Source organism: Falco biarmicus, chromosome 17 (assembly GCF_023638135.1).
Source record: "Falco biarmicus isolate bFalBia1 chromosome 17, bFalBia1.pri, whole genome shotgun sequence".
Lineage (NCBI taxonomy): Eukaryota > Metazoa > Chordata > Aves > Falconiformes > Falconidae > Falco > Falco biarmicus.
Genome location: NC_079304.1, coordinates 4,775,484 through 4,797,837, shown reverse-complemented (window position 1 = coordinate 4,797,837; position 22,354 = coordinate 4,775,484). Strand labels below are relative to the sequence as shown.

General features: G+C 63.0%; 2 protein-coding genes across 13 annotated transcripts in view; one reads left to right on the top strand and one right to left on the bottom strand.

Annotated features, from left to right (window-relative positions):
* ARHGAP23 (Rho GTPase activating protein 23) overlaps window positions 1–8,415 on the top strand; it is a 31,749-nt gene extending 23,334 nt beyond the window's left edge. Inside the window, 16 exon segments of the mRNA XM_056362741.1 lie at window positions 1–799; window positions 1,028–1,610; window positions 1,912–2,039; window positions 2,222–2,295; window positions 2,297–2,341; window positions 2,423–2,578; window positions 3,066–3,144; window positions 3,480–3,553; window positions 3,667–3,703; window positions 3,706–3,760; window positions 3,965–3,992; window positions 3,994–4,086; window positions 4,209–4,250; window positions 4,367–4,384; window positions 4,386–4,461; window positions 6,159–8,415. Of these exon segments, the coding sequence (XP_056218716.1) occupies window positions 1–799; window positions 1,028–1,610; window positions 1,912–2,039; window positions 2,222–2,295; window positions 2,297–2,341; window positions 2,423–2,578; window positions 3,066–3,144; window positions 3,480–3,553; window positions 3,667–3,703; window positions 3,706–3,760; window positions 3,965–3,992; window positions 3,994–4,086; window positions 4,209–4,250; window positions 4,367–4,384; window positions 4,386–4,461; window positions 6,159–7,171 (3,300 nt within the window). The 3' untranslated portion in view covers window positions 7,172–8,415.
* Window positions 8,416–10,543: 2,128 nt separating this feature from the next.
* SRCIN1 (SRC kinase signaling inhibitor 1) overlaps window positions 10,544–22,354 on the bottom strand; it is a 57,928-nt gene continuing 46,117 nt past the window's right edge. For 5 of the 12 annotated variants that reach the window (XM_056362680.1, XM_056362681.1, XM_056362686.1 and 2 more), the window contains 7 exons: window positions 21,947–22,259; window positions 21,353–21,602; window positions 20,993–21,147; window positions 20,720–20,872; window positions 16,819–18,048; window positions 14,775–14,915; window positions 10,544–11,595 (listed from right to left, as the gene is read on the bottom strand). In XM_056362680.1, the coding sequence (XP_056218655.1) occupies window positions 11,092–11,595; window positions 14,775–14,915; window positions 16,819–18,048; window positions 20,720–20,872; window positions 20,993–21,147; window positions 21,353–21,602; window positions 21,947–22,259 (2,746 nt within the window). In that variant the 3' untranslated portion in view covers window positions 10,544–11,091. The other 7 variants (XM_056362682.1, XM_056362683.1, XR_008825985.1 and 4 more) reach the window with 7 other exon arrangements.

Sequence of the window (22,354 nt, the reverse complement as noted above, 5' to 3'; positions counted from 1 at the left end):
AAGGTCGGTGGAGGCATCCGGCAGTGGAAGCGCGTCTTCGCCGTGCTGCGCACTCACTCGCTGTACCTGTGCAAGGACAGGCGGGAGGCGGTGACCTGCGCCCCGGCCCCAGGTGAGGAGGAGCCGCCGATCAGCATCCAAGCGTGCCTGGTGGACATCTCCTACAGCGAGACCAAGAGGAAGCACGTCTTCCGCCTGACGACCGCTGACTTCTGTGAATATCTCTTTCAGGCAGAGGATCGGGAAGACATGCTGGCCTGGATCAAAGTCATCAGGGAGAACAGCAAGGCTGAGGGCGAGGTGAGAGCCACATGGGGCTCCTGGCTGCCTCTGGCTCTCCCGGCACTAACCGCCTCGGCTCTCTCCGGCTCTTTGCCTTGTGCTGCTTCCCCAGGCCACGGCCAGCCCCTGCGCGGCCGGCTGCTGTGGGGCTCGCCCGGCCCGTGCCGTGCTCCCAGGGGTGCATGGGGGCTTGTGGGCACCGCGGTGTCCAAGAAGAGCGCGGCTCCGCTGGCCTCGGCCAGGGCAGGGTGCGCCGGGATGCTTGGTGGAGATGGTGTGGCTCCCCGTGCGCCGCAGCAGCGCGTCCAGGCAGGGTCGGTGCCGGATCCGCCGGCAGCATTTGGTCGTGTAGTGGGAGAGAGCACGCGTGGCTCTGCCGTGCTGTGTCGTGGCTCTTGCCGTGGCGTGTTGTGGTTCCTGTTGTGGAGAGAGATCTGGCAGGGAGCTCCCTGCCGGCGCTGGGGCACGGTGCCCGTGCGGTGCTGCCGGCTGCCGGGGCTGGTGCTGGGTCGGGGCTGAGCCCGCGCTGGGCAGCCATGGTCTGTGCAATGGGTCGGTCGGGTCTGAGATGGGGAGAGCTGCTCCGTGGGGCTGCGGGCTCCAGCAGAGAATTGTCCGTGGGGCTGGATGTGCCGATGCTGGGCTGGCTGCGTGCCGTCTCCCGGTGGTGCCGGGATGGCCTCAGTGTGGTTGTGGTGATCGTGCCAGGGTTGTGGCAGGCTCCGTCCCTGGAGGGTGCGTTGAGCTCGGAGTGGTCCCTGGTTCTCTGTGGCACAGCCCCGCTCTGCAGGGTGCAGGGGGCTCGGTGGGGCTGGCAGTGCCAGCACAGGGAAGGTACTGCCAGGTCAGAACATGTGGAGCCATCTGGGTACCTGCCGGGGCCGCGGTGCTGCCAGGCAGGACCCTGTGGGCAGCATCCCGCAGGGATGGATGCGTGTCTTTGGACACTGCATGGTGCAGCGGGTTGCGCCCGGTGTGGGCAGATCGAGGTGTGTGTGCCACGGAGGGATGCGCCTGTCCCTGAGCCTCTGCGTCCGGCTCGGACCCCGCGTGCCGCCCCGCACCGGCAGCACGGAGCACCGGAGACCCCAACGGGGCGGCGAGCACTGGCGGGCACCAGCCGTTTCGGGGCAGTGGGGACCCGATCCTGCCCTTGCCTGGTCCTGCCTGGCCCTATGTGGTGCCCGGCAGAGCGTGGACTCGCCCGGGGCCTCCAGTGGACGCGCTGCTCAAGCTCTCCCTTCCCCTCTTCTCTCTGCCTCCCCAGGACCCCGTTTTGCCAGCCAAGCGCTTATCAACAAGAAGTTAAACGACTACCGGAAAGTGAGGTACGGACCCCGGGGCGGTGGGGCGCTGAGACCCCACGTGCTTTAGTCATCTCAGTTTCACGGTGATGGAGCCAAGCCGGTGCCTCCCTTGATGGGGCAGTGCCGGAGGTGCCGGTGGCACCCGGCATCACTCAGGGTGCCAGCAGGGTCCGGTTTGGCCAAACTGGTACCAAGCAAAGGCTTAAAGTGGCTCAGTGCTCCGCAGGGGTTCCCGTAGGATTCAGGCAGCCTGGAAGAGGTTTGCCGGGAGGTTTTTGCGCCGGGCTGGTGCCCTGCCTGAGCCCCCCGCTCTCCCCCGCAGCCCCGCGGGCACCAAGCCCGATTCCTCACCCAAGGGCCCTCGTGGGCTGGGGATCCGAGCCGAGTTCCTGAAGCAGACGGGAACCAGCGCACCCCGGTCCCCCAGGCAGGATGCAGCCGTCACAAAAGGTAGGTCCTACCCCTGCGGTGGGGGGCACCCCTGCAGGGCAAACACCCCTGGGGGCTTTGCAAGGAGGGGGTGCCTCGCCCCAGGGCTGCCATCGTGCTCGTCCCCATAGGGCAGCAGGGATGCTCTTCCCATTTTATCACCGGCTCGTTAGCAAGTGATCTTGTGGGTTTTTTCTCCCCAGATGAGAGCAGCTCCCAAAAAGCCCCATGGGGCATCAACATCATGAAGAAGAACAAGAAATCTGCCCCCCGGGCTTTTTGGCGTGAGGCTGGAGGACTGCCAGCCTGCCCCGGACAATAAGGTACGGCCGCACCGGCAGTGCCAGCCCTCGGGGACCCTGTGCAGCCCTGACACCTCCGTCACCTCCTCCCTGTCCCTGCAGAACGTCCCGTTGATCGTCGAAGCTTGCTGCAAGGTGGTGGAGGACCGAGGGCTGGAGTACATGGGCATCTACCGCGTGCCCGGGAACAACGCCGTGGTGTCCAGCCTGCAGGAGCAGCTCAACAAGGGAGCCACGGAGATCAACCTGCAGGATGAGGTGAGGGCAGGGCAGGCTTCATGTCCTTGTCCCCGTCCCTATCCCTACACCTCTGGGATGCTCTTGGGGCTGTTGTCCTGGTCCATGGCTCTGTCTCCATCCCTGTCTCCAACATCATCCTTGTCTCCAACGTGGTCATCCCTGTCTCCATCACCATCCCTGTCTCCATCACCATCCCCGTCTCCATCGCCGTGACCGTCCCTGGGGTGGCAGGGCCGCCTAGTGGTCGGTGGCAGCAGTGTCGGTGGCACCTTGGGGACACATTTGTCCCCTCACATCTCGCCACGGTGCTGCAGTGGCACAGGGCTTTCCCTGCCAGACGCAGACTGGGGAAAGTTGTCCTGCCATCCTCACAGTCGTGGTGGTGCTGGCTGGTGTCCCCCCTGGTGCTGGTGGCCTGGGGCTCCCCCGGCTTGGGGACATTCTCCTGCAGGCTCCTGCCTTGCCTGGCGTGGTCCCTCTGAGCAGCCCCTTCTTTCCCCCGCAGCGCTGGCAGGATCTGAACGTCATTAGCAGCCTGCTGAAATCCTTCTTCCGAAAGCTGCCCGAGCCCCTCTTCACTGACGGTGAGTCGCTGCACCCCCCGGCCAGCGGAGCCCCCAGAGTGGCCGCAGGTGACCCTGTGCCAATGGCCGCGTGTTGATGGGTGGTACCCCCGGCTGCCTGGCAGCCCCAGAGCCCATACCCCGCCCTCCCCTCCATGTTGGGGACAGGTCCCCAGACCCTGCGACCCCTCCTTGTCCCTCCTTTGCCCATCTGTGCCCCATCCCAGTGGGGGCCCACCAGCACCCAGCCCTGTCCCCAGCATCTCCAGCTGGTCCAGCCAGGGGTCCCTGGCCCTGGGGTGTTCCTCTCCCCTCTGCCAGCTCTGATCCCCCCCACCCCCGTGTCTCGCTTTCAGATAAGTACAACGACTTTATCGAGGCCAACCGGATAGAGGATGCCAGCGAGAGGATGAGGACGCTGCGGAAGCTGGTAGGGAGATGGGGTGGGGTGGGGGGCACAGCTGTGGACCCCCACCCTGGGGGCTGTGCAGGTGGGAAAGGTGGGGAGGGTAAGCAAAGAGGTGACCCAGTGCCCTCCCACAGATCCGGGACCTGCCAGGTCACTACTACGAGACACTCAAATCCTGGTGGGTCACCTGAAGACCATCGCTGACCACTCGGAGAAGAACAAGGTACCGTCCACCCACCCTGGGCACCCAGCCCCGGGCACCGTCCCAGTGCCAGGCAGCTCTCCGGGACCCCCGGCCCACCTCGAGCCCCCCAGCTTGGGCTGAGCTGCAGCTGACGGCGGGGTGGGAAGGGAGATGGTGCCCGATGGAGCGGTGGATGGTGAGGGGTGGCCACAGGCAGGCACTGACCCCGGCTCCGGTTGCAGATGGAGCCCCCGAAACCTGGCGCTGGTGTTCGGCCCCCACACTGGTGCGGACGTCCGAGGACAACATGACCGACATGGTGACGCACATGCCTGACCGCTACAAAATTGTGGAGACCCTCATCCAGCACGTAAGCGGCATCGGTGGGTGGGTGGGCAGCGGCGTGGCCGGGGGAAGGGGCTGATCCGGCCCACACCCCGACCTCCCACCGCTCCTCGCCGGTCCCTAACCCCTCTGCCATCTCCCCCGCAGTCGGACTGGTTCTTCAGTGACAAGGAGGACAAGGGTGAGAAGGTGAGTCCTGTCCCCGTGGGGGACACACTGTGGGACAGGGGGGGTGCAGACCCCTGGCTGGGAGCAGGGGTGCTGTCGACAGCCACCTGACCACCGTGCCCCCCTCCCCCTTGCAGACCCCCGTGGATGAGAAGGGAGGCGCAGTCTGTGCCCAACATCGAGTACCTGCTCCCCAACATTGGCAGGACCGCGGCGCCCGGTGATGCCACAGGTGAGGAGCAGTGTCGACGGCAACGGTCCCCTCTGGTCGTGGCACCGGGGCACCCCAGGGCGACGCTCCATCCGCTCCATCCCCCCGTGCCTGCACCGCCGTGGGCACCAGCCTGGCTCGCCGCGGCCACGGCAAACCCCTGCGTGCTGGAGCGGGACATCCCGGCACCCTCCTCACTGGAAAGCGGGGACACCCCCTCTGAGGGTGCCAGTGTAGCCCCCTCCCCACCCTCTCCCGTCACCCTTCTCTCCGGTGGCTGCTCCTCATCCCTCTGCAAACCCAGCCGGCTGCGGCACACTGGCGCCCGTGGGACCCCTGCCTGCGCCCGCTCCCCTGCCCCAGCCCACGCTGCCAACTCAGAGACCGGGAGACTTTGATGTTCGACTGATTTCTTACGTTCTTTTCCTTGAACTTCTCTGTGCTGTCCTCTTCCTCCTCCTCCTCCTCTTCCTCCTCCAGCGGACCTCCTCGAGAGCTAGAGCGGGTACAGTGTTGATGCTGGGTGCATTGCTCACGCACTAACTCCTCGGGGTGACCACGAGAGAGCGGGAGCAGGGGGGTGGCGGGAGGGAAGGGGACCCTGTCCTGCTTGGCCACTGTCCCCAGGGTTCCCAGCTTGAGGAGGGGCTGCCGAGCCCCTGGGGAGCCCCAGATCCTTGAACTCCTGGTTTGCCCACATCGTTGCCCGGTGCCTGCGGTGGCACTGGGGCTGCAGTTGGCATCCTTTGGCAGGGATGGGTGCGGGGTGTCCCGGGACCGGCGCGCTCTGACGCCGGGGTATGGTGGTCCCCGTGCCCCAGGGAGGGTCAGCACCCCCTTTCTCTAGCTCCCCCTCTCTCGTCGTCAGTGGCTGCTAACCCCATCCCAGGGCGTGCGGGCGGGAGAGGGTGCCTGTTGTCTTGTCTTTGTCCTTCACACCTGGGGCAGCGGGGCCAGCGCTGCCTGTCACCCCCTGTGTCCCCACTTGCCCTCTAACCCCCCGTGGAGCCAGGGCAGCCCCATGGCCTGGCACAGCCACTCTGGCACAAGCCCGGCCCAGCCCCCACTACCCAGGCTGGATGTAGTATCAAGCCGGATCCCCAGTGCCCTGTCCCAGTGCCGTGGTGGTGGCGGTGGCAGTGCCGTGCCCAGTGCCCAGCCCCAGTGCCCCTCCGTGCCCTGTGGCCGTGGGAGGGGTTGGGGTCCTGCCAGTGGGGTCCTGACTGTGTTTCCCACTTGTGTGTGCCTGTGTCCCTCCTCCCCCCTTATCCCCACTCCTCACCTTGGGGCTCTGCAGCCAGCAAGCAGTGCCAGGGACCCCTGTGCACCACCGGGACACCCCCCCCCCAACCCCCCAAAGCCTCCCAGCCCCCTCCTGCAGCTGCCGGCACACCAACCTGCTCGGTGTTGGCATCCCTGCCAGGGGCCAGCCACTCTGATTGCCCGCTCTGTTCCTCTCCTGGTTTGGGGGAACGGAGCAGCATCCCCCCAGCTCTACCCACCAACCCCCCTCCCCAGCACGCACCCACCCCCGTGACCTGGCTAACCCCCTCCTCTCCATTCTGCTTTACAGGCTCAACCCGCAGCGGCTCCGCCAAACAAAGGTAAGAGGGTCCCGGGCTGGGGGCTGGCGGGGTGGGATGCGATGGCTGGGGCACAGTGCCTGGCCCAAACCCCGGCACCGCCATCCCTGACCCCCGGTGTCACCGTATTCCCAGGGCACGTGGCCGTCGCGAAAGGCACCGCCGCACCGGGAGCTCTCGCCATCCCCTTTGTGTCGGCCGCTGCCCGCAAGAGGAAGAAGAGGAGAGAGGCCGAGGGTGTCGGGAGCAGCACCGATGACGATGCAGAGCGCAGGGACACCCCGGGCCGGGAGCAGGAGGATGAGGGGACCGTGGCTGCCCTGCCAGGACCCAGCAAAGCCCCCCGCGGCACCGGCACCAAGGCGGCAGACCCCAGCCCAGCTAGGATGGAGCGGGAGAGCTCCCTGGAGCCTGGGGGTGCTGGGGCTGAGCTGGCGCCGGACGCCCGCTCCATCGTGTCGGGCTACTCCACGCTGTCCACCATGGACCGCAGCCTCTGCTCCGAGGTGCAGTCGGTGGCCGGGAGCCGCGGGGAGGAGGCGGACGACGAGCGCAGCGAGCTCAGCCACATGGAGACGGACACGGAGAGCCGGGAGGGTCCTCGGCCGGGGCAGGTGGATGGGGGGACAGGGGATGGGGATAAGGCCCCCCTCGGCCGCCCCTCGTTCAACTCCCACCGCCTGATCCAGTGCGACACGCTGGCCCGGAGGAAGCTGGGGCGGCCGCGGCCGGCCAGCGAGACCCCGGCACCCACCGGGGAGAAGCCGGGCTGGGCCCCCCCTGGGCGCCCCTCGCTGCGGGAGCAGCTCCGGCAGCACCTGCGGGTCTCTGCTGACGACATGGGAGTCCACCTGCGCCGAGCCCACTCCCCCGAAACCCGCCGCAAGAAGAGCAGCTGGCGCCGGCACACGGTGGTGGTGCCGGGGGGCCTCAAGGACCTCAACTTCAACGAGTGGAAGGAGCCGCGGGGGCTGGAGGTGGCCCCGGGACCCTGCCGTGACAAGGACTCGGGGCTCAGCAGCCTGGAGTCCACCAAAGCCCGGCCACCGGCACCCACCACGGCACAGCCCGGCACGGGGCCGGGCACCAAGACCCCCCCGGGCAGCCCCGGCCCCCCAGCCCCCCTGCGCTTCCCCCAGTGTCTCTGACCTCCCAGGATGTGCTCGCCGCGGCTCCCCCCTCCCCAGCCAGTGTTTAATTTAAGGACTCGCCTTCGTTCTCGTATTTAATTGTGCTCTGGACAAGCTGCTGTTATTTAACAAGTCCCTGTGGCCCCCCCTACGCCGCAGTGGGGGGACAAGGCCACCCTGTCCTCCTTGCTCTGGGGACCAGTAGGGTCCCACGGTGGTCCCATGCCGCAGCCTGGCCCCATCCCACGGTACCCTGGCCCACGGGCAGTGCCAGGAGGGTTGAGGGGGGGGGTCATGGGGACTGTCCCCACCCAGGGTGGTGGTGGCCCCAGCCGCAGCCGTGCGAAGTGCGGGCGCTTCCCTGGGTGCTGCGGCTGCCCTCGCCGGGGATGTTCCCTGTGCTGGGGACCTTGGGGACCTCAGTGCTGTTGCCCTGGCGTGGCCGTGCTCTGTGCCGCGCGTGCCGGGCTCTGTGCCAGCTGGCCTGGCCATTGGCACGATGGACGGGGTCCCCACGGGGTGGGTGTTTGCACCCGAGCGATGCTGGCGTAAAGGGGCACCCTGCGGCGGGGGGGACACCGCTGTCCCCCACACCCCCACGAGCTGCAGCCACCATCTGGCAGCAGCTGGGGAGCTGGCGTGTGGCACGGCATGGCATGGTATGGCACAGCACGGCACGGTGCAGCCCCCTCCCCAGCCCCGCTCCCCTTCCTACCCCTCCATCCCAGAAGCACTTTAGGAAGGGGACGCGGTGCAGCCACCGGAGGGGACGCGGCGGGGGGGATGTGGGGACCCCCAGCCTCACCCTGCTGGCACACAGGTGCCACAGGCTTGGGCAGCCACTGCGGGGTAGGGGGGGGGGTGTCAAGTCACGTCACTGTTTCTTCTCCGTGTCCGTCTCTCATCCATTATGCAAATATTTGCTGTAAAGTTTTTTTTTTTGTTGTTGGTTTTTTTTTTTTTTTTTTGTAAATATCGTCTCTGACTGTGTAACATATTCCAAAGGATTTTATAAGGATTTTTAAGAAGTTTTTGCTCAGCTGAAAGGCCAGCCCCGAGCAGGGGATGTGCTGAACCAGTGTTGAATTTTTAAACCCTCCTGCATGTGCCCCCCCCAGGCGTGTTGTACCAGTCGGCCGTGGAGCCGGTATATGCCAAAACTGAAAAAAAAAAAAAAAAAAAAAAAAAAAAAATCCAACAAGCCCCCCCTGGCTTTGCCCCTTCCAGTCCTGGTCTATATATTGGAAATTAAACTGGTTATTCAAGGAGGTGGTTTGCTGCTGTTATTGCTTCCCCTGCTCGGGGGGTGTGTGTGTGTGTGTGTCAGTACACGGATCCCCGTTTCCCTGCGCTGCAGGTCCCTGGAGCACCAGCAGCACCTGGGGCAGGATTTATCCTGGCTTTTCCATGAGCCTGGGGGGAAGGAGCTGCCCACCCCCTGCACCCATAACCCTCCCCAGGGGATGTGGCACCGGGGTGGTCTTGGGACCAGGGATGTCCCACCCCATCACCGGCACACAGCGACTCACAACAAGAGACCAAACCTGGGGGGAAAAAAGTGCCAGAGAGAATAAAAAAAAAGAGTAATTTATTAAAGCCCAGACACTCTGATTAGAAAAGAAAAGTAATAAGGGAAAAGAAAAAATAAAAAGCAACCCTTTGTCATCAGAGTTTGCAAGTTACAATGGTCACGTTGCGCACTAGAACTACCCATGGCACCTCCACAGCGACACAGGGACAGCGATGGGCACAGGGTGGGGGCGGCGGGGGCCAGCCCCCCCCCCAGCCCCCGCCTCTGCCCTGTGCAAGGCCTTTTTTTTTTTTTTTTAATTATTTTTTTCTTTTAAAACAGTTCACAAGAAAAATTCATGCTAAGAGACACACAACGTCGTAGAAACCCCAAAACAGCCTCTAAAGAGTATTAGGATTTTTGTTTTCTGTTTTTTTTCTATTTTTTTTTTCCTTTTAAAAGTCTTAGCCTTTTTTTAAACAAAACATCCAGACGAGTAAAGCGGGGTGCGCATGCAGCGGGCGCCTCCGACACATGCACGATGCAGGCAGCGCTTTTTTTTTGGGATCGTTTTTGCAACATTTTCCTTTTTTTTGTCCTTTTTTTTAATTTATTTATTTGATTATTTTTTTTCCTGGTTTTAAACCAGAATCAAGTTTTTGCTTGTTTGTTTGTTTTTAAATTTTTTTTTCTTTTTTTTTTTGTCCTCTTGCTTCAGCGAAGGCACCAGGGTCGGTGCTCACGGACGTTTGCACGATGCATGTAAGGACGGACGCACACGCACGCAGAGACACACGCTCACAGAGAAACCAGCCTGATGGGCAGCAGGGCGGGGGGGTGGGGGTGGGGCGGGGAGCAATGGGTTCAAGCTAGCACCTTGCACCCCCTCCCCCAGTGCCGAGCACCCTTCCGCCCAGCACCATGCACCCCATCACCAGTGGTCTGGAGGTGGGGGGGCCCCCCAGCATGGCACCCCACCAGCAGTGATTGCCTGCAAGGGGGCTCCCGGGGCAATAGCATGGACCCCCACACACCCCGAGCTTGCTCCCAGCGGGATGGGTGTCCCAGCACACCCATGGGTGCTACGGGGAGGGGCTGCACTAACTATAGCCCCCCTGACCCCTTTGCACCCGCATGTCCCCAGGGGTCCGGTGGCACCTGTCCCCCTCACACCCCCCGGGACAGCAAGGTGGGGGCGGGGGGGCTGTCTGCAGGTTCCCCCCCATGGGTGCTGGCAGGACAGAGGGTGCCATGTCCAGCCCCGTGGGAGCACCGGGACGGGGAGGGTGGATGGGGGGTTGGGAGGGGGGGGGTAAGGCCTGGGAGAGAGAGGGTACCCCCCCCCCCCCCCCCCCTCCCGGGGCCATAAGAAAGCTGCGGCTTTGCTACAGTGTTTCACTTTGGTACCAAGAAAAAATAATTAAAAATTAAATAAAACGCATCAAGTGACTGCTATTGCTGCCGGGAGGTGGGTGCTATCCTGACCCCGGGGCTGTCACCCATGGGTGTCAGTGGCCCCGGGGGGCACCCGGCCCCTTCCACCCCCTGCTTCTGGCGGGGGATGGGGATGGGATAAGGAAGGTGCTGGACGGATGACTGCGAGCTCAGCACGAGGGCTAACAAGCCGCAGGGAAACCGACCCTCTCAAAATCACAAGGACCTATAGTCCTAACCAGGGAAGAAAATCCACCCCCTAATATACCAGTCTTTTTAAATATTTTTATATATATTTATATTACGTATATTATATATATATAATATGTAAATATATTTTTTAAAACAATATAAAATGTTAAGACACTTCACTTAAATGTAAAGAGTTGCTTTTTGCAATCCAAAGAAATTGCATCATGATTATTATTTTTTTTTTGTGGTTTTTTTTTTTTCCTCTTTGTTATTCAAAAAAGGCTCGTTCTTCTGTACAAAAATCATTGATATACAAAAAAAAGAGAGGGGGGGGGGCAAAGAAGAAAAAGAATTTGAAAAAAAAAAACAACCAAAAACCAACCCAAGGACGAACTAGCCAACGAAAGGAGTGATTCGATCTCGTGTTGCACTGCGGCTGGTCTGCGCCGGCAGCAGCGCTGGGTACAGGCGCCCGCAGCGCACACGCACACACACGCACACGCACACCCAGCTCAGGTGGGCATCCGCACCCTGGGGACACCCCCCCAGGTCCCCCAGGTTGGAGGAGGCTGTTCCCCCAGGGATGGACCACGGGGCGCTGGCTGCGGCGTGGGGTCCCCAGCCGGCACCTCTGCCGGAGCAGGGGGGTCCGGGGATCTGTCCTGCCTGCTTGTCCCCAAGGGCGCGTGGCACTCGGGAAGGGGACAGGGGTCTGGCAGGGTGTCCCTGTGCTGTCGGACACCCCCCCAGCATCACAGCATCCCTCTGCCCCAGCCATCGCGCCCGGAGACCATGTAAAGTGCTACGTTCCGACCCCGGGTCGACGGGCAGCCCGACTCAACCTACCCCCTCCCCATTTTACACCCTCAGCCTTCAGCCCCTCTGGCACGCCCGGACACCCCGTGGCACCGGTCTCGGGTCCCCCTCCCGCCAGCCTTCGTATCGCACCCCATCCCCGGGGACAGCTGGGGCTGGGGGCTGGCGGGACACCCCCTTGGCACGGCACCGACCCCTCGGCCAGCGAAGGACGCAGCCCGGCCACGGTGCCGCCCAGCACCCACCGCCAGGACCTGGCTGGAGCGCTGAGCATCCTCTCCTCCGGGCGGGTGGGTGTCGTGGCTGCCGGGATGCTCAGCGGCGGGCGAGCGGTCGGGTCTGGGGGTGTCAGGGGCATCTTCAGCAGCCGCTGTTTCCCACCTTTCTGTGGTGGAAGGGGTGCTGCTGGTGCAGGCAGCGGGGTCCGGCACTGCCCCGTGTCCTCCTTGCTCGAAGCTGGTGAAACTGGTGGAGTGAAGCTCTGAGAGCTCTTAAATAAACAGAAAATGGCAGGGTGCGAGAGGGAGGGAGGGAGAAAAACCCAAACCAACAGCAACCCACGAAACGAAAAGGAGAAAGTCAAGGAAAAGGGAGGAGAGAGGGAGAGAGAGAGAGAGAGAGAGAAACAGAAAGTGGCTGGTTGGCCATTGCGGAGCGAGATGGGAGACAGAAGTCGGGCCGTGGCGGAGCGGAGGCGAGACACAAGTCGGGCCGTGGTGGAGCGGAGGCGAGACACGAGGTCGGCCACATTGGAGCAAGACATTGAAAAAACAGAAAGAGAGGGACGGGTGGCGATCCCTTCAGGTGCCTCAAGAAGACAAGTCCCGGGGAGGAGGAGCCCAAGGAAGAGAGAAGCCCGGCCCCAGGAGCAGGAGAGCGGCTGGGTGGAGCTGGCAAGGATGCTCAGAATGAGATGGAGGAGTTCCTTGCCCCAAAGGAAGTCAATACGGGGATGGATGTTCTGCCAGATGCGGGTTTTTCTGAGACCGTGGGGGAAGTCTCACTAGCCTCTTTAGATGGTCTAGCGGCCTAGAAAGAAAAGCAAGATTCAAGGAGGAGGAGGAGGAGGAGAAAGGGGAGGGAAGTCAAACAGTTTCTTAAAGAAAAGAGAAAAGAAAGGCGAAAAAGAAAGAAGGGGGAAAAAAAAAAAAAAGGGGAGAAAAAACCAAAAGGAAACAACCAAGAACCAAACAGGAGTTTGTTCAGAAGCAGCATTGAGTTAGGCCTGAGGTCAAGCAGCTGGAAAAGGTCCACCACAAAGAGCAGGAGATGAGCTGGTCCCACGCGTTACTGGATGGGAAGGGGATGTCCCCAAGAGGAGGAGGAGAGCGACAAGAGAGACGGATGGACAGACAGACGGAGACGTGGACAGACAGACAGATACGGAGGCGGGGGGGTGGAGGGGGGAGGGGAGAAAGGTGGGGAGGGGGACAAGAAGGGCAGCGTTAGACGGGGCGCGCACGCCACGCGGCACAGTGCCCGGCGCTGGGGCTGCCACCGAGGTGCCGTCCAGCTGAGCCGGGCAGAGCCTCGGCAGCCCCGCGGCACCCCCGGCTCCTCCGAGAGGTGACAGTGCCCACCCCGGCCCCCTGCGCCCACCGTGCTGGCGTCATCACCACCAGCACTGACATGATCCAACCCTCCTCATGCAAAAGCTGGTCCAAAGGGAGCCAGGGCGCCGGGAAGGAAGGGTGCTCAGAAACCCTCCCGGAATGGGGAGTGGGCTCCACCAGCCCTGCCTTGTCCCCGCTGGAAGGTGGGTGGACTGCTGGGGTCAGGGGGGGTGGCCAAATCCTGCATAAGGAGGGCAGCGAGGACAAAAACGCCACAGAAAACTCTTGGTCCGGCCACCCCAGTGAGGCCACCGGTGGGTGCTAGGGGCCAGGTGACCAATGCTGTGCCCCACGGTGGGGGCGAGGGGCATGGTGACGCTGGACAGCCAGGGTTGTGCCGGTGTGTGGCCTCCAGGGAAGGGGACTTGGTGGCCTCCCTGGTGTGCCTGGGGTCAGGAGATGCTGCCTGGCCCCTCGGGGCTCCTGTAACAGCCCTTTTGGCCGGTGTTTCTCTGCTCCCCAGCCCATGGGACAGCCCTGGATGGGGGGCAGAGGGAACCCCCCTGTCTCTCCCCGAGTCTGTGGGGGTGTGAAAACCCACGTGCACCCATGTATGCTGGGGGAGGGGGTGGCAGGTAGACCCCTGACCTCAAGGATGGACCTTGCCTGGGGAAATCTTGCCCACCCTGGGACCATCTCAGATGCGGTCACGACAAAGAGCACCTGCGTGGCTCCGACCTGGCAGTGGGGCAGTCAAGGGGGGGGGGGGGGGCGGGGGGGCTGAGCCCTCTTGCTGGAGCCAGGGGGGAGCAAGGTGCCCGTTTTGCTCATGTGCCATTTGCCTAAATTGCATGAAATCCCCCCTCCAAACCCAACTCCAGGTAGGTGGGAAAAACCTTTGTTTTATCTGACAGGGTTTATGGATCCAACAGAATGAGCAAAATCAGGGTTTTTTGGATGGTTCGGTAACGCCAGGCGCAGGGAAGGGGATTGACACACAGAGCAGGGAGCGGGGAGGAGGGAATGGGGTGAACCTGCTCATGGTGCTGCTGCCCACCGCGGGGGCAGGAGGTGGCAGGGGAGGGCTGGGAGGGGGAGAGGAGAGGCGAGGGGGGGTGGAGGGCAGCGGGCTGGCCGTGGTTACTTTGCCCGTGACCTGAGCAAGCCGCAGAGCCAGGGCCAGCACCACGCTGTCAGCAAGGACAGAGGGAAGGGAGCCCCGCTGCCTGCGGCAGGAGTGGTCCCAGGGGATGGGAAAGGGATGGGTGCTGGGCTGGGGCAGGGGACACACACCATCCCATCCCATCCCATCCCATCCCATCCCATCCCATCCCATCCCATCCCATCCCATCCCATCCCATCCCATCCCATCCCATCCCATCCCATCCTATCCCAAAGCACCCCTCTTCCAGCTGCTGTGGCCCCCCTACCCTCTCCCCATGCTGCTGGGTGACCCGGTAGATCACCCTGCCTGTGACACCCCCCTCCCGGAACGAGCTGCTTCTGCAGATGCGGTGCCGCGGTGCATGGAGGGTCCTGGCTCTCCAAAACCTCCCGGGATGGGTTGGGTAGCCCCAGCCCCGGGTAAGTGAAGCCCCTTGGGGCCCCCGTGCCAAGCACACGGCGCTGCAGTGCTCATCCCTACGGCCAAGACGTTCTGCAAGGAGGCCTGGGGGGGTCCCTCGGGGGGAGGGGACCAACGCTGGGGCTCAGCCCTGTCCCTCAGGGCAGCAGTGGCAGACGGGGCTGGAGGACAAATGCTTCCAGCTTCAGCCTCACACCACACTGGGGATGAGTTTGCCACTCTCAGCACAAAGTCATGTCCCCATCCCCAGCAGCCAGCTGTGGAAACCACCGTGCTGGGCACAGACTGGAGTAAGACCCCCCTCCTGCACCCCAACAGCTGGGTCCCTGCACCCCCAGCCCCACCAGGCTCAGCAAAGAAAGGCACTGAGAAAGCCCAGCCCCTGAAAGCAGCACCCGTAGGGTCTCCCCTGCCCACCACCCACACCCTGGCCCCGTAGGAGGCAGTGAGGGAGATGCCAGGGCTGTGGGCAGCCTTTGGCTGGCTCTGCTGCCAGGAGAGCTGGCTGGGACGGTGCTAGCGATAGACTACCTGCTGCTGGCCCTGGATCCGCATGTACTCCATCCGCTGCTTTATGTGCTTGCTTTTGTCGGGACTGCCCTGCTGCTGGCTCTGCTTCAGCCGGGATGCCGGGTTCACCACCTTCATGGCTGGGATGGAAACGCCACCGCTCTGTCGGGACAGAGAATTTTGGGGAAGGGGTTAAAACCAGCAGATGAAAGCCCACACCGGCCCCGTTGGCAGCGCATCGGATGCCTGGAGCTGTGCCGAGCCCCTGCGGCACCACCATGCCATCCCTGCCCGGACCAGCCCGTGGTGGCAAACCCAGGCAAGGACGAGGTCACCGGCTCTGTGTGCCAAAGGAGCTGTCACCGGGCAATGCTTTGGCGAGCTCAGAAACCAGCCAGGACTTACTGAGTGCCACCACTGCAAGGCAAAGAGGGAGTTTGGGGCAGACACGGCAAACACCAGGAGACCAAGGGCAGGAGGAGAGCATCCCCACCAGGGCAGGGCTGCACGGCCAAGAGAAAGGAAAAGAGGCGACGGCAGGCAGAAGCAAACTCCAGGTGGAAACGGCGGCAGTGGGAATACAGAGGGTTTTATTAACTAGCTGTGTAGAGATGGAGATACAAAGACTTGCAAGAGCTGCAGCGAGGGAAGCGGTACCTGTACACACATCCCCTGGCACTGTGGGTCCCTAAAGCGGTGCCCGGCACGCGTCCCCCCGCTGCCTGGGGCACCCTGGATCCTCTCCCTGCCATCACTGCTGCCTCCTGCCTGCCCCATACCAAGTCTGGACCAGCTGCCGCAGGCAGAAAAACCGGCAGCACCGACGCTGCCCCAGAGATGTGCAATTGCTGCCCAGATTGCACCTCCGACGAGAGAAGGCCAACGGGTTATTGTAGCGATGGCTACGTGGCTCTCCGTGCTGCCTGTCCTGCCTGCCCTGCCCTGTGACCCTCGGTGGGCACACGGATGGGACGTGGGGACTCCTGTACCCCACAGCACACACAAATCCAGCCCCTGCCTGCGCCGCACCTTCCCCGGTGCCCCAGCACCCCTGGCACAAGCAGGCACTGGATCCCAGCCTTCGCAACCAACTCGCAGCATCCTTGAAAGGCGGCACAAGACCTGCCCTCTCCCACCTCGGCTTTCAGCACCGACCGAGCTGCACAGCCTCTCCTGCTGAACCCCGAGCTGAGCTTTGCTTTCTGCGCACCCGTGCACGTGCCACAAATCCATCCCGCAGCTCCTGCTCCTAGCTTGCCAGGCTCCAGTGGTGCAGCGGGAGCCAGCAACGGGAGAAATGGCAGCAACACCCACTTGTCGGCCCATTCACCCAGCGAGAGCACCGCGGCGGTGCTGAGAAGCGGGGCTGAGATAATTGCTGCAAATGAAAAAGGAGATTTATTCCCCAGTGCTGAGCGTTAATAAAGGAGCAGGCTGACATCGGAGCGGCTGGGGGCGTTTTCTCCCCTCTTTTCCCAGCTATTCAGCCAGCCGAGCGGCTGCCACAGATTCCGGCAGAAACCAATTTGGATGGCTTCGGGGAGCCCGCGCTGTGATTTAATTAGGAGAAACAGCTGCCACGCTCAAACCACAGTTCGTTACAAAAGTGCTTATGCAAAACGAGGGACGCTGCTTCGTCACCCAGCACACCCAGCCCTCGCCGGCCCCGTGGGATGCTCATCACTGGCCCTGTACTCATCACCAGCAGCGTGCTCAGCCCCCAGACCTGCCAGGGTAGAAGATACCAGCTTAGCTGGGATCTAATTCGGTGCTAGGGCACAGCAAGGGATGGCACTGGGTGGCACCAGCACCAGCGAGGGGCAGACGGCAGCTCTGCCTTGGCACCAACCTGCCTTTCCGCTGCCGACTGCTGCCTGCAGTCTCGCTCCTGCTTGCCTGCGCTTCCCAAACCCCTTCAAGCCACAGGGAGAAACGGAGATTTGTTTTCCACCTTGGCTATGCCTGGAGGTAGAGTCACAGAGAGGGAGCAGGTAGAGGTGGAGGAAGAGAGACATCAGAGTGAGTCCGGGGCAGAGCACAGCAAGAGGGATAATAGAAAATAAACCTGCGGAGTGTCGAGGGAGAGCTGCGGCTTGGGTAGCAGAGGTGGCTTGGTCTTGCTTGGAGATGGACTCTCACGAGCATCATCTTTGGCCTGACTGAGGTCCAGGGCAGTCCCGTCATCACAGCGACTGTGTCTGAGATCCCTCAGACCTTCCTTGGTCTCCTTGCCGGCATCCTTGGATCCCACTTGTCCTAGCAGTTCTTTAGGGAATACAAATTCAACCAAGGGATGGCTGCTGATCTCACTGATGGTTATTTCCAGCTCACGGATAGTTTCTTCCAGGCTGTCCAGTCTTTGGTATGTGCCTTCGTAAATCTCCTTGCTGCACGGAGCCATGGAGCGGCGAGGGGACACCTGCCCTTTGCAGAGCCCTTCCGCTGCCTTCCCCCCAACCCCGGCGTCCTCCGTGCCACCTCCTCCCCCGGCAGCAGGAGCTGCGCAGTGGTTTGGCCTCCAGAAAGCAGCAACCTGCTCCTGGGGATGCTCAGCCCAGGACTGTCTGCTTCCCTGCGGGGCTGGATCCCTGCCTGGAAAAGCTCTGGGATTTGGCACTGGTGAGCTGTCCTCCCTCCAGGCTTGTCTGCAAGCCCCAGCAGAATGCCCAGGAGGGAGTGATGCCTCCTGCGTGCTCCGCCTGGTTCCTCCTTGGGGGTCCCCATCATTGGGAAGCTGGGGGACGGCACTGGGCGTTCTGCCACCGGTGGAGGGGAGCGCTGCCTCTCCAGATCCAGGACCCCTGGCTTCCCCCCGGGGACGAGGAGGCTGTGCAGCCAAGGGACCTCGGTGAGATGTCTTGCTGCCACCTTCTCGCCTGCTGGCAGCGTTCGGAGCAGTGTCCCCTCCTCCTCCCACCACGGGCTGGCTCGGTTTGTGCCCTGAGATAGGTGGTACCTTGCTGGCTACTAGAGGGAACCTCCGAGTCTCTCCTGCTGCATGGGCATGGCCCTGAGACGGGCTGTTCAGGGGGTGTGGGGCTGGGGCTGGAGGGTACCCCGCTGCGGACGGGGACTTTTCGGAGATGCCAGGAGACACAGGGCATTTCCTTCCCACCTCGGGTACACGCTCCCCTCCCGCTCCTCCGCTCTGGGGGTCCCCGTGCTCCGAGCAGCCAGTTGCCACCCACACCTCCGGTTCAGCTTCGGGGGACGGCGGTTCAGACACCCACTCGGTGAGCACAATCTGCGGGAGGGAGAAAGCCCTGCTCCCCGGGGCTGCCAGGGCTGGCGGCTCCTAGGTAGAGAATTCAGACAGATTAAGAGCCAGGGGAGAGCAGGAGCTGCCGGGGGGCACTATGTGCCTGCACACACTACTGGGGTCCCCCATTGCTGGTGCCTCTGGGCATCGTAGCGCTGCAGGGAGGTGCTCAGCCAGGAAGGGGGATGCTCAGCTCCCTCCTGCCCAGCCCTGATGTCCCATCGGTACCCGCAGCATGGACAGGGACCGGTTTTCTACTGCGCTGAAGGCAACCTGGGTCTAGGAGACTTTGGAAATAACTTGCCTGGACTTATTAGCAAAAATGATTTGGTGTTGCTGCACCTCCCGAACGCCTTTGGAAACCTGACTGCCACCATCCGCCTCGGATTTCTCCCATGCTGGTGCAAACTGGTATGGCACTGGTGCAGGAGCAGAGCCTGCTCAGCCCCGCAGGACACCACAGCTCCCAGCGGAGTTGAAGGCAAGGGACGAGGCATCGCAAACAAGCTGCCAAGGGGCATCAGACCTTAAAAGCCCTGAGTAGCGAGAAGACACCTAGAAAATATGTCCTTCATCCCCCACCTCTCTGTTCCTGTCCCAGGGGAAGCGCAACGAGCTGTGCAATGCCCAGGGAACCAGAGCTGGCCATGCCCTCCATGGAGGGGAGGGAAGGTGAGCTGGAGAGATGCTCTGGCAGAAAAGTTGCCCCCCTGCAGCTGCAGCCATGGGGATGCTGCTGGCACCCGAGCCCTGTGCTGGCCAAGGGGGCTGCCACCTCTGCAGGGGCTTCACGTGCAGCCATCCCTGGCCCCCTGCCCTCACGGCAGAGCAGGGTGGCATGGCGGTTATGCCACACTGCCAGCTGGCACAGGATGGGCAGCAGGGACATGTGCCCTGGCTCGGTGTGTCTCACTCGTGCCCCAGCCCTGGGGGTCTGAGTAGCACCCACAGCAGAGAGGGAAGGAGACACAAGTGCTGGGATGACTACAGAGCTCTGGGTCTGGAGCTGGACCCATCCGACCTCTGGGGACAGGGGTCCTTGCCTGCAGGGACAAGAGATGCTGCTCTGGGGCAGCCATGGTGCTGGGTCTTCAGGAGAAGGGAGGGTCCCAGCGGGACCCCTGCAATGTCCCCAGACCCTCACCAGCAGCTGAGCCGCCCTGGATGTGGCAGAGCTCCCCTCACTAGATGCTTCCTGGTGAGGGGCTCAGCAGCACCCCCCATCCTGCTCTTTGCCCCCTTGTTCCCCTGGCATCCCCTGCTCCATCCCATCCACTCTTCAGGCACCTTCCTTCCCTCCTGCTCTCTCCACTCCCAGGGCCCAGGGCAGGATGGAGGGCAGGACGGCTGGGAGGGAGCCAGGAGGGGTGATGGGGCCAAGCCCAAAGCAAGTCCCAGCAGCCACAAGCTTCTGGTCCAGTCCTTCACCTTCCACCCATATCATGCACGGGGAACGAGGTGTCCCTGCACAGGGCACGACATGCATCACCCCCCACTGCCCCTTCCAGTGATACCCCCCCTCAGGCACCCAGTGCACTATGAGAGTGGCGAGGCCCCTCCGTGCCCTGCCTGGTGCAGTGCTGGGGTGGCCCCTTCTTTCCTTCCATCCATGTGGGTGCAGGATCTGGCCCTGATGGAACTGCAGCAGCCCCATGCTGCTGTTGCATGGGTTAGTGCTCAGTCCTGTGCCATGTCAGTGCCGCACGCGCAGTGGCGGTGAGCGAGGGAGTGGAGAGAAGCCATTAGTTTGTTAAATCAGAGAAAGAAGCAGAAGTGAGTTAAAAAGAAGCAGCAGAGGAGGTGGTTAAAGTGCAGCCCGTCGGCAGGATCGGTGCTCAGAGCGAGCTGTTACCTTCCATCCTTCGGCTGCAACGGAGGCTCCGTTGGGCCACGAGTCTACGTGCCCAGGGGAGACGGCAGCCGTGAGCGGATCGTAACGGAGCTTGGGAAGGAAAGGGGAGGCAGAGCTTCTCTGAAACACCTGGGGAGTCAAACACGGGCGGGTTGGAGGAGGGAGGCTTGTGGGGAACAACGACGCAGCCCATGCCTGCAAGGATGCTTGCTATGGTCACGCCAGCACCGGGGCTCGGCAGCGAGCGAAACATGGGCTGTTCTCATCAGCCAGGGGCAGCCCCGTCCTCTGCTGCCAGCAGCGTCGCCGGTGCCCTGCCTCCTGGGGAAACCAGTCAAGGAAAAGCCATCTGTTACCCACTTGGGCACCTCGACCATAGCAAACAGGGCAAGGACGTGGGGCACTGCCAGCCTGGGGGAGTTCAGAGCCTGGGGACGGTGTCTCGGGTGGGATCTCTGCAGAGCGCCCTGTGCACAAACCCCAACGAACCTCCAGCTGAAGCTGCGTACCATTAAAAACCAAATGAGTTTGGCTTAAAGCTCAAGACAGGGTAGAAGCGCTGAAGACAGGTGGTGAACCAGGCATGCAGCACCTGGACCCAGCGAGGGGTCCGGCAGGGTGCAACCGCTCCATCCTGCCCGTCCCACAGCACCGCGCTCCTGCTGGGAGACAGGTGAGGAGGGGGAAGCCCACTGCTGTGCCGACGTGTGGGATGTCACTCCCCAGACCCAATCCCAAGGTGTTCCCCACAGCTGCCCGGAGCTGGGCACAGCCACGTGTGAGCGGACAGGGCAGGGTGGGCATCGCCTGCAATGCGGATAAGCTGGGGCATCCCGCAGCCCCTCCCGCGCTCACCTCCAGCTCCGCAATGATGCGGTCCTCGTCGTCGTCGTCTTTGATGGCAGAGGCGATGATGGGGGGGGTGGACGCTGGCCTGACCACCTCCGACACTGTCCTTCTCAGCTTCACCTGGGGCTTCTGGGTTTCCAGCTCCTCCGACTCGGCCTTCTGCCAGGGGGGAGCAGGGTGGTGAGGGGTGGGGGGCACTGGGGGCCAGGCAGGGCTGGTCCTGCTGACGGTGACCCCCTCAGCCCAGCCCCGCAGCCATCCTGTGGCCCCGCTCCCTACCTTCATAAAACCGGGCTCCTTCTTGCTGGTGACGATGACTTCGCCGCTGCGGGTTGTGGTCAGCCCGTGGGACGAGGGGAAGCTGCGGCGCGGAGGGGGAGGCGGTGGTGATTTGGAGGGTTTCTCGGTCCGGTACCGCGGCACCGTCAGTTCGTCTGGGCACAAACGATGCTGTGAGGGCACGAGACCTTTCCCTGCCCCTCTAATACAACACCCGAGGCTCTCCCACTGCCTCCCCAGCTGTAAACCTCCCCTTGCGGCAGCACGGCTCAGCCCAGGGAGACCCACCAGCGATGGCACGGCCAGGGCACCCCCAGCCCTGGGATCCAGAGGTGGACCCCTGCCCTCCCCACGCCGTACCTGAGCCCCTGCGGCCATTGGGGTCCCCCTTGCCCCCCGACTTCGGTGCATGCTGCGGCTTGGAGGGTTTGTGCTCAGGCGTGGAGGCGGTGCTGCCGCTGCCCGTGGTTTGCTTGTGCTTGGCAGCGAACTCCAGGTCCGGGATGGCCTTCATCAGCTCGGCTTGCGTCTCCTCCAGGAGGCGGTTGATGTCCTTGGCACTGTACTGGGTCAGCGCTGCCCGCTTCTCCTCCCAGTCCCGCTCGGCAGCCTGCGGACGGCAGGCAGCGCCCGCTGCACCCCCAGCCGCACGCAGCTTCTCCTGCCCTTGCAGGCAGGATGTGACCCACAGCCCTGCTGCCCCCCCCCAGCCTCCCCCGGGGAGGAGCAGGGAGGCCAGTGCTGCCCCCATCCCCAAGCTGCCCCCCCGGCAGCGTGCAATTGGGGGTGCTCCCAAGGCTGCATCACCTGGCAACCCCGCCCCCCCTCCAGACAACCCACCGGCTGCAAACGCAGCAAAGAGGAGCAGGATGGACCCAGCTCCTGTTCCCAGTTTCAGTTGGGAGACATAGGGGCAGACCCCCTAGAAAAGCTCTCCCCATTCCAGGCTCTCACCTCCACAGATACAGCTTTATCCGCACTCTTCTTGCTGGGGGTCTCCGGGCCCGTCTGGGTCTTGGCGGGTACCATCTCCGGAGCTCGGGAAGGGTTATTGCTCTTGGAGGGGTGGGTCTGGGTCTGAGGGGGGCTGTGCCCAAAGCTGGGCATGCCCAGGGTCTCGGTGGCAGCCGTCAGGTGGTGGAGGCTCACTGGGGGGCTGGTGGGCATCTCCAAATCCAGCCCTTTGCTGAAGTCTGTCTCGGGGGCCACCTTCTTGGGGGACTGGCTGAGGTTGCTGGGGGAGGTCCACATGCCCTCGTCCACTTGCCTGCCAGGGACAGAGCAAAGGTGCTGGGTGGCTGCACGGTATGGGGGGGTTACGGCCCCCTCTCCAAGCCCCGTCACAAAAAGCTTATTCTCCCG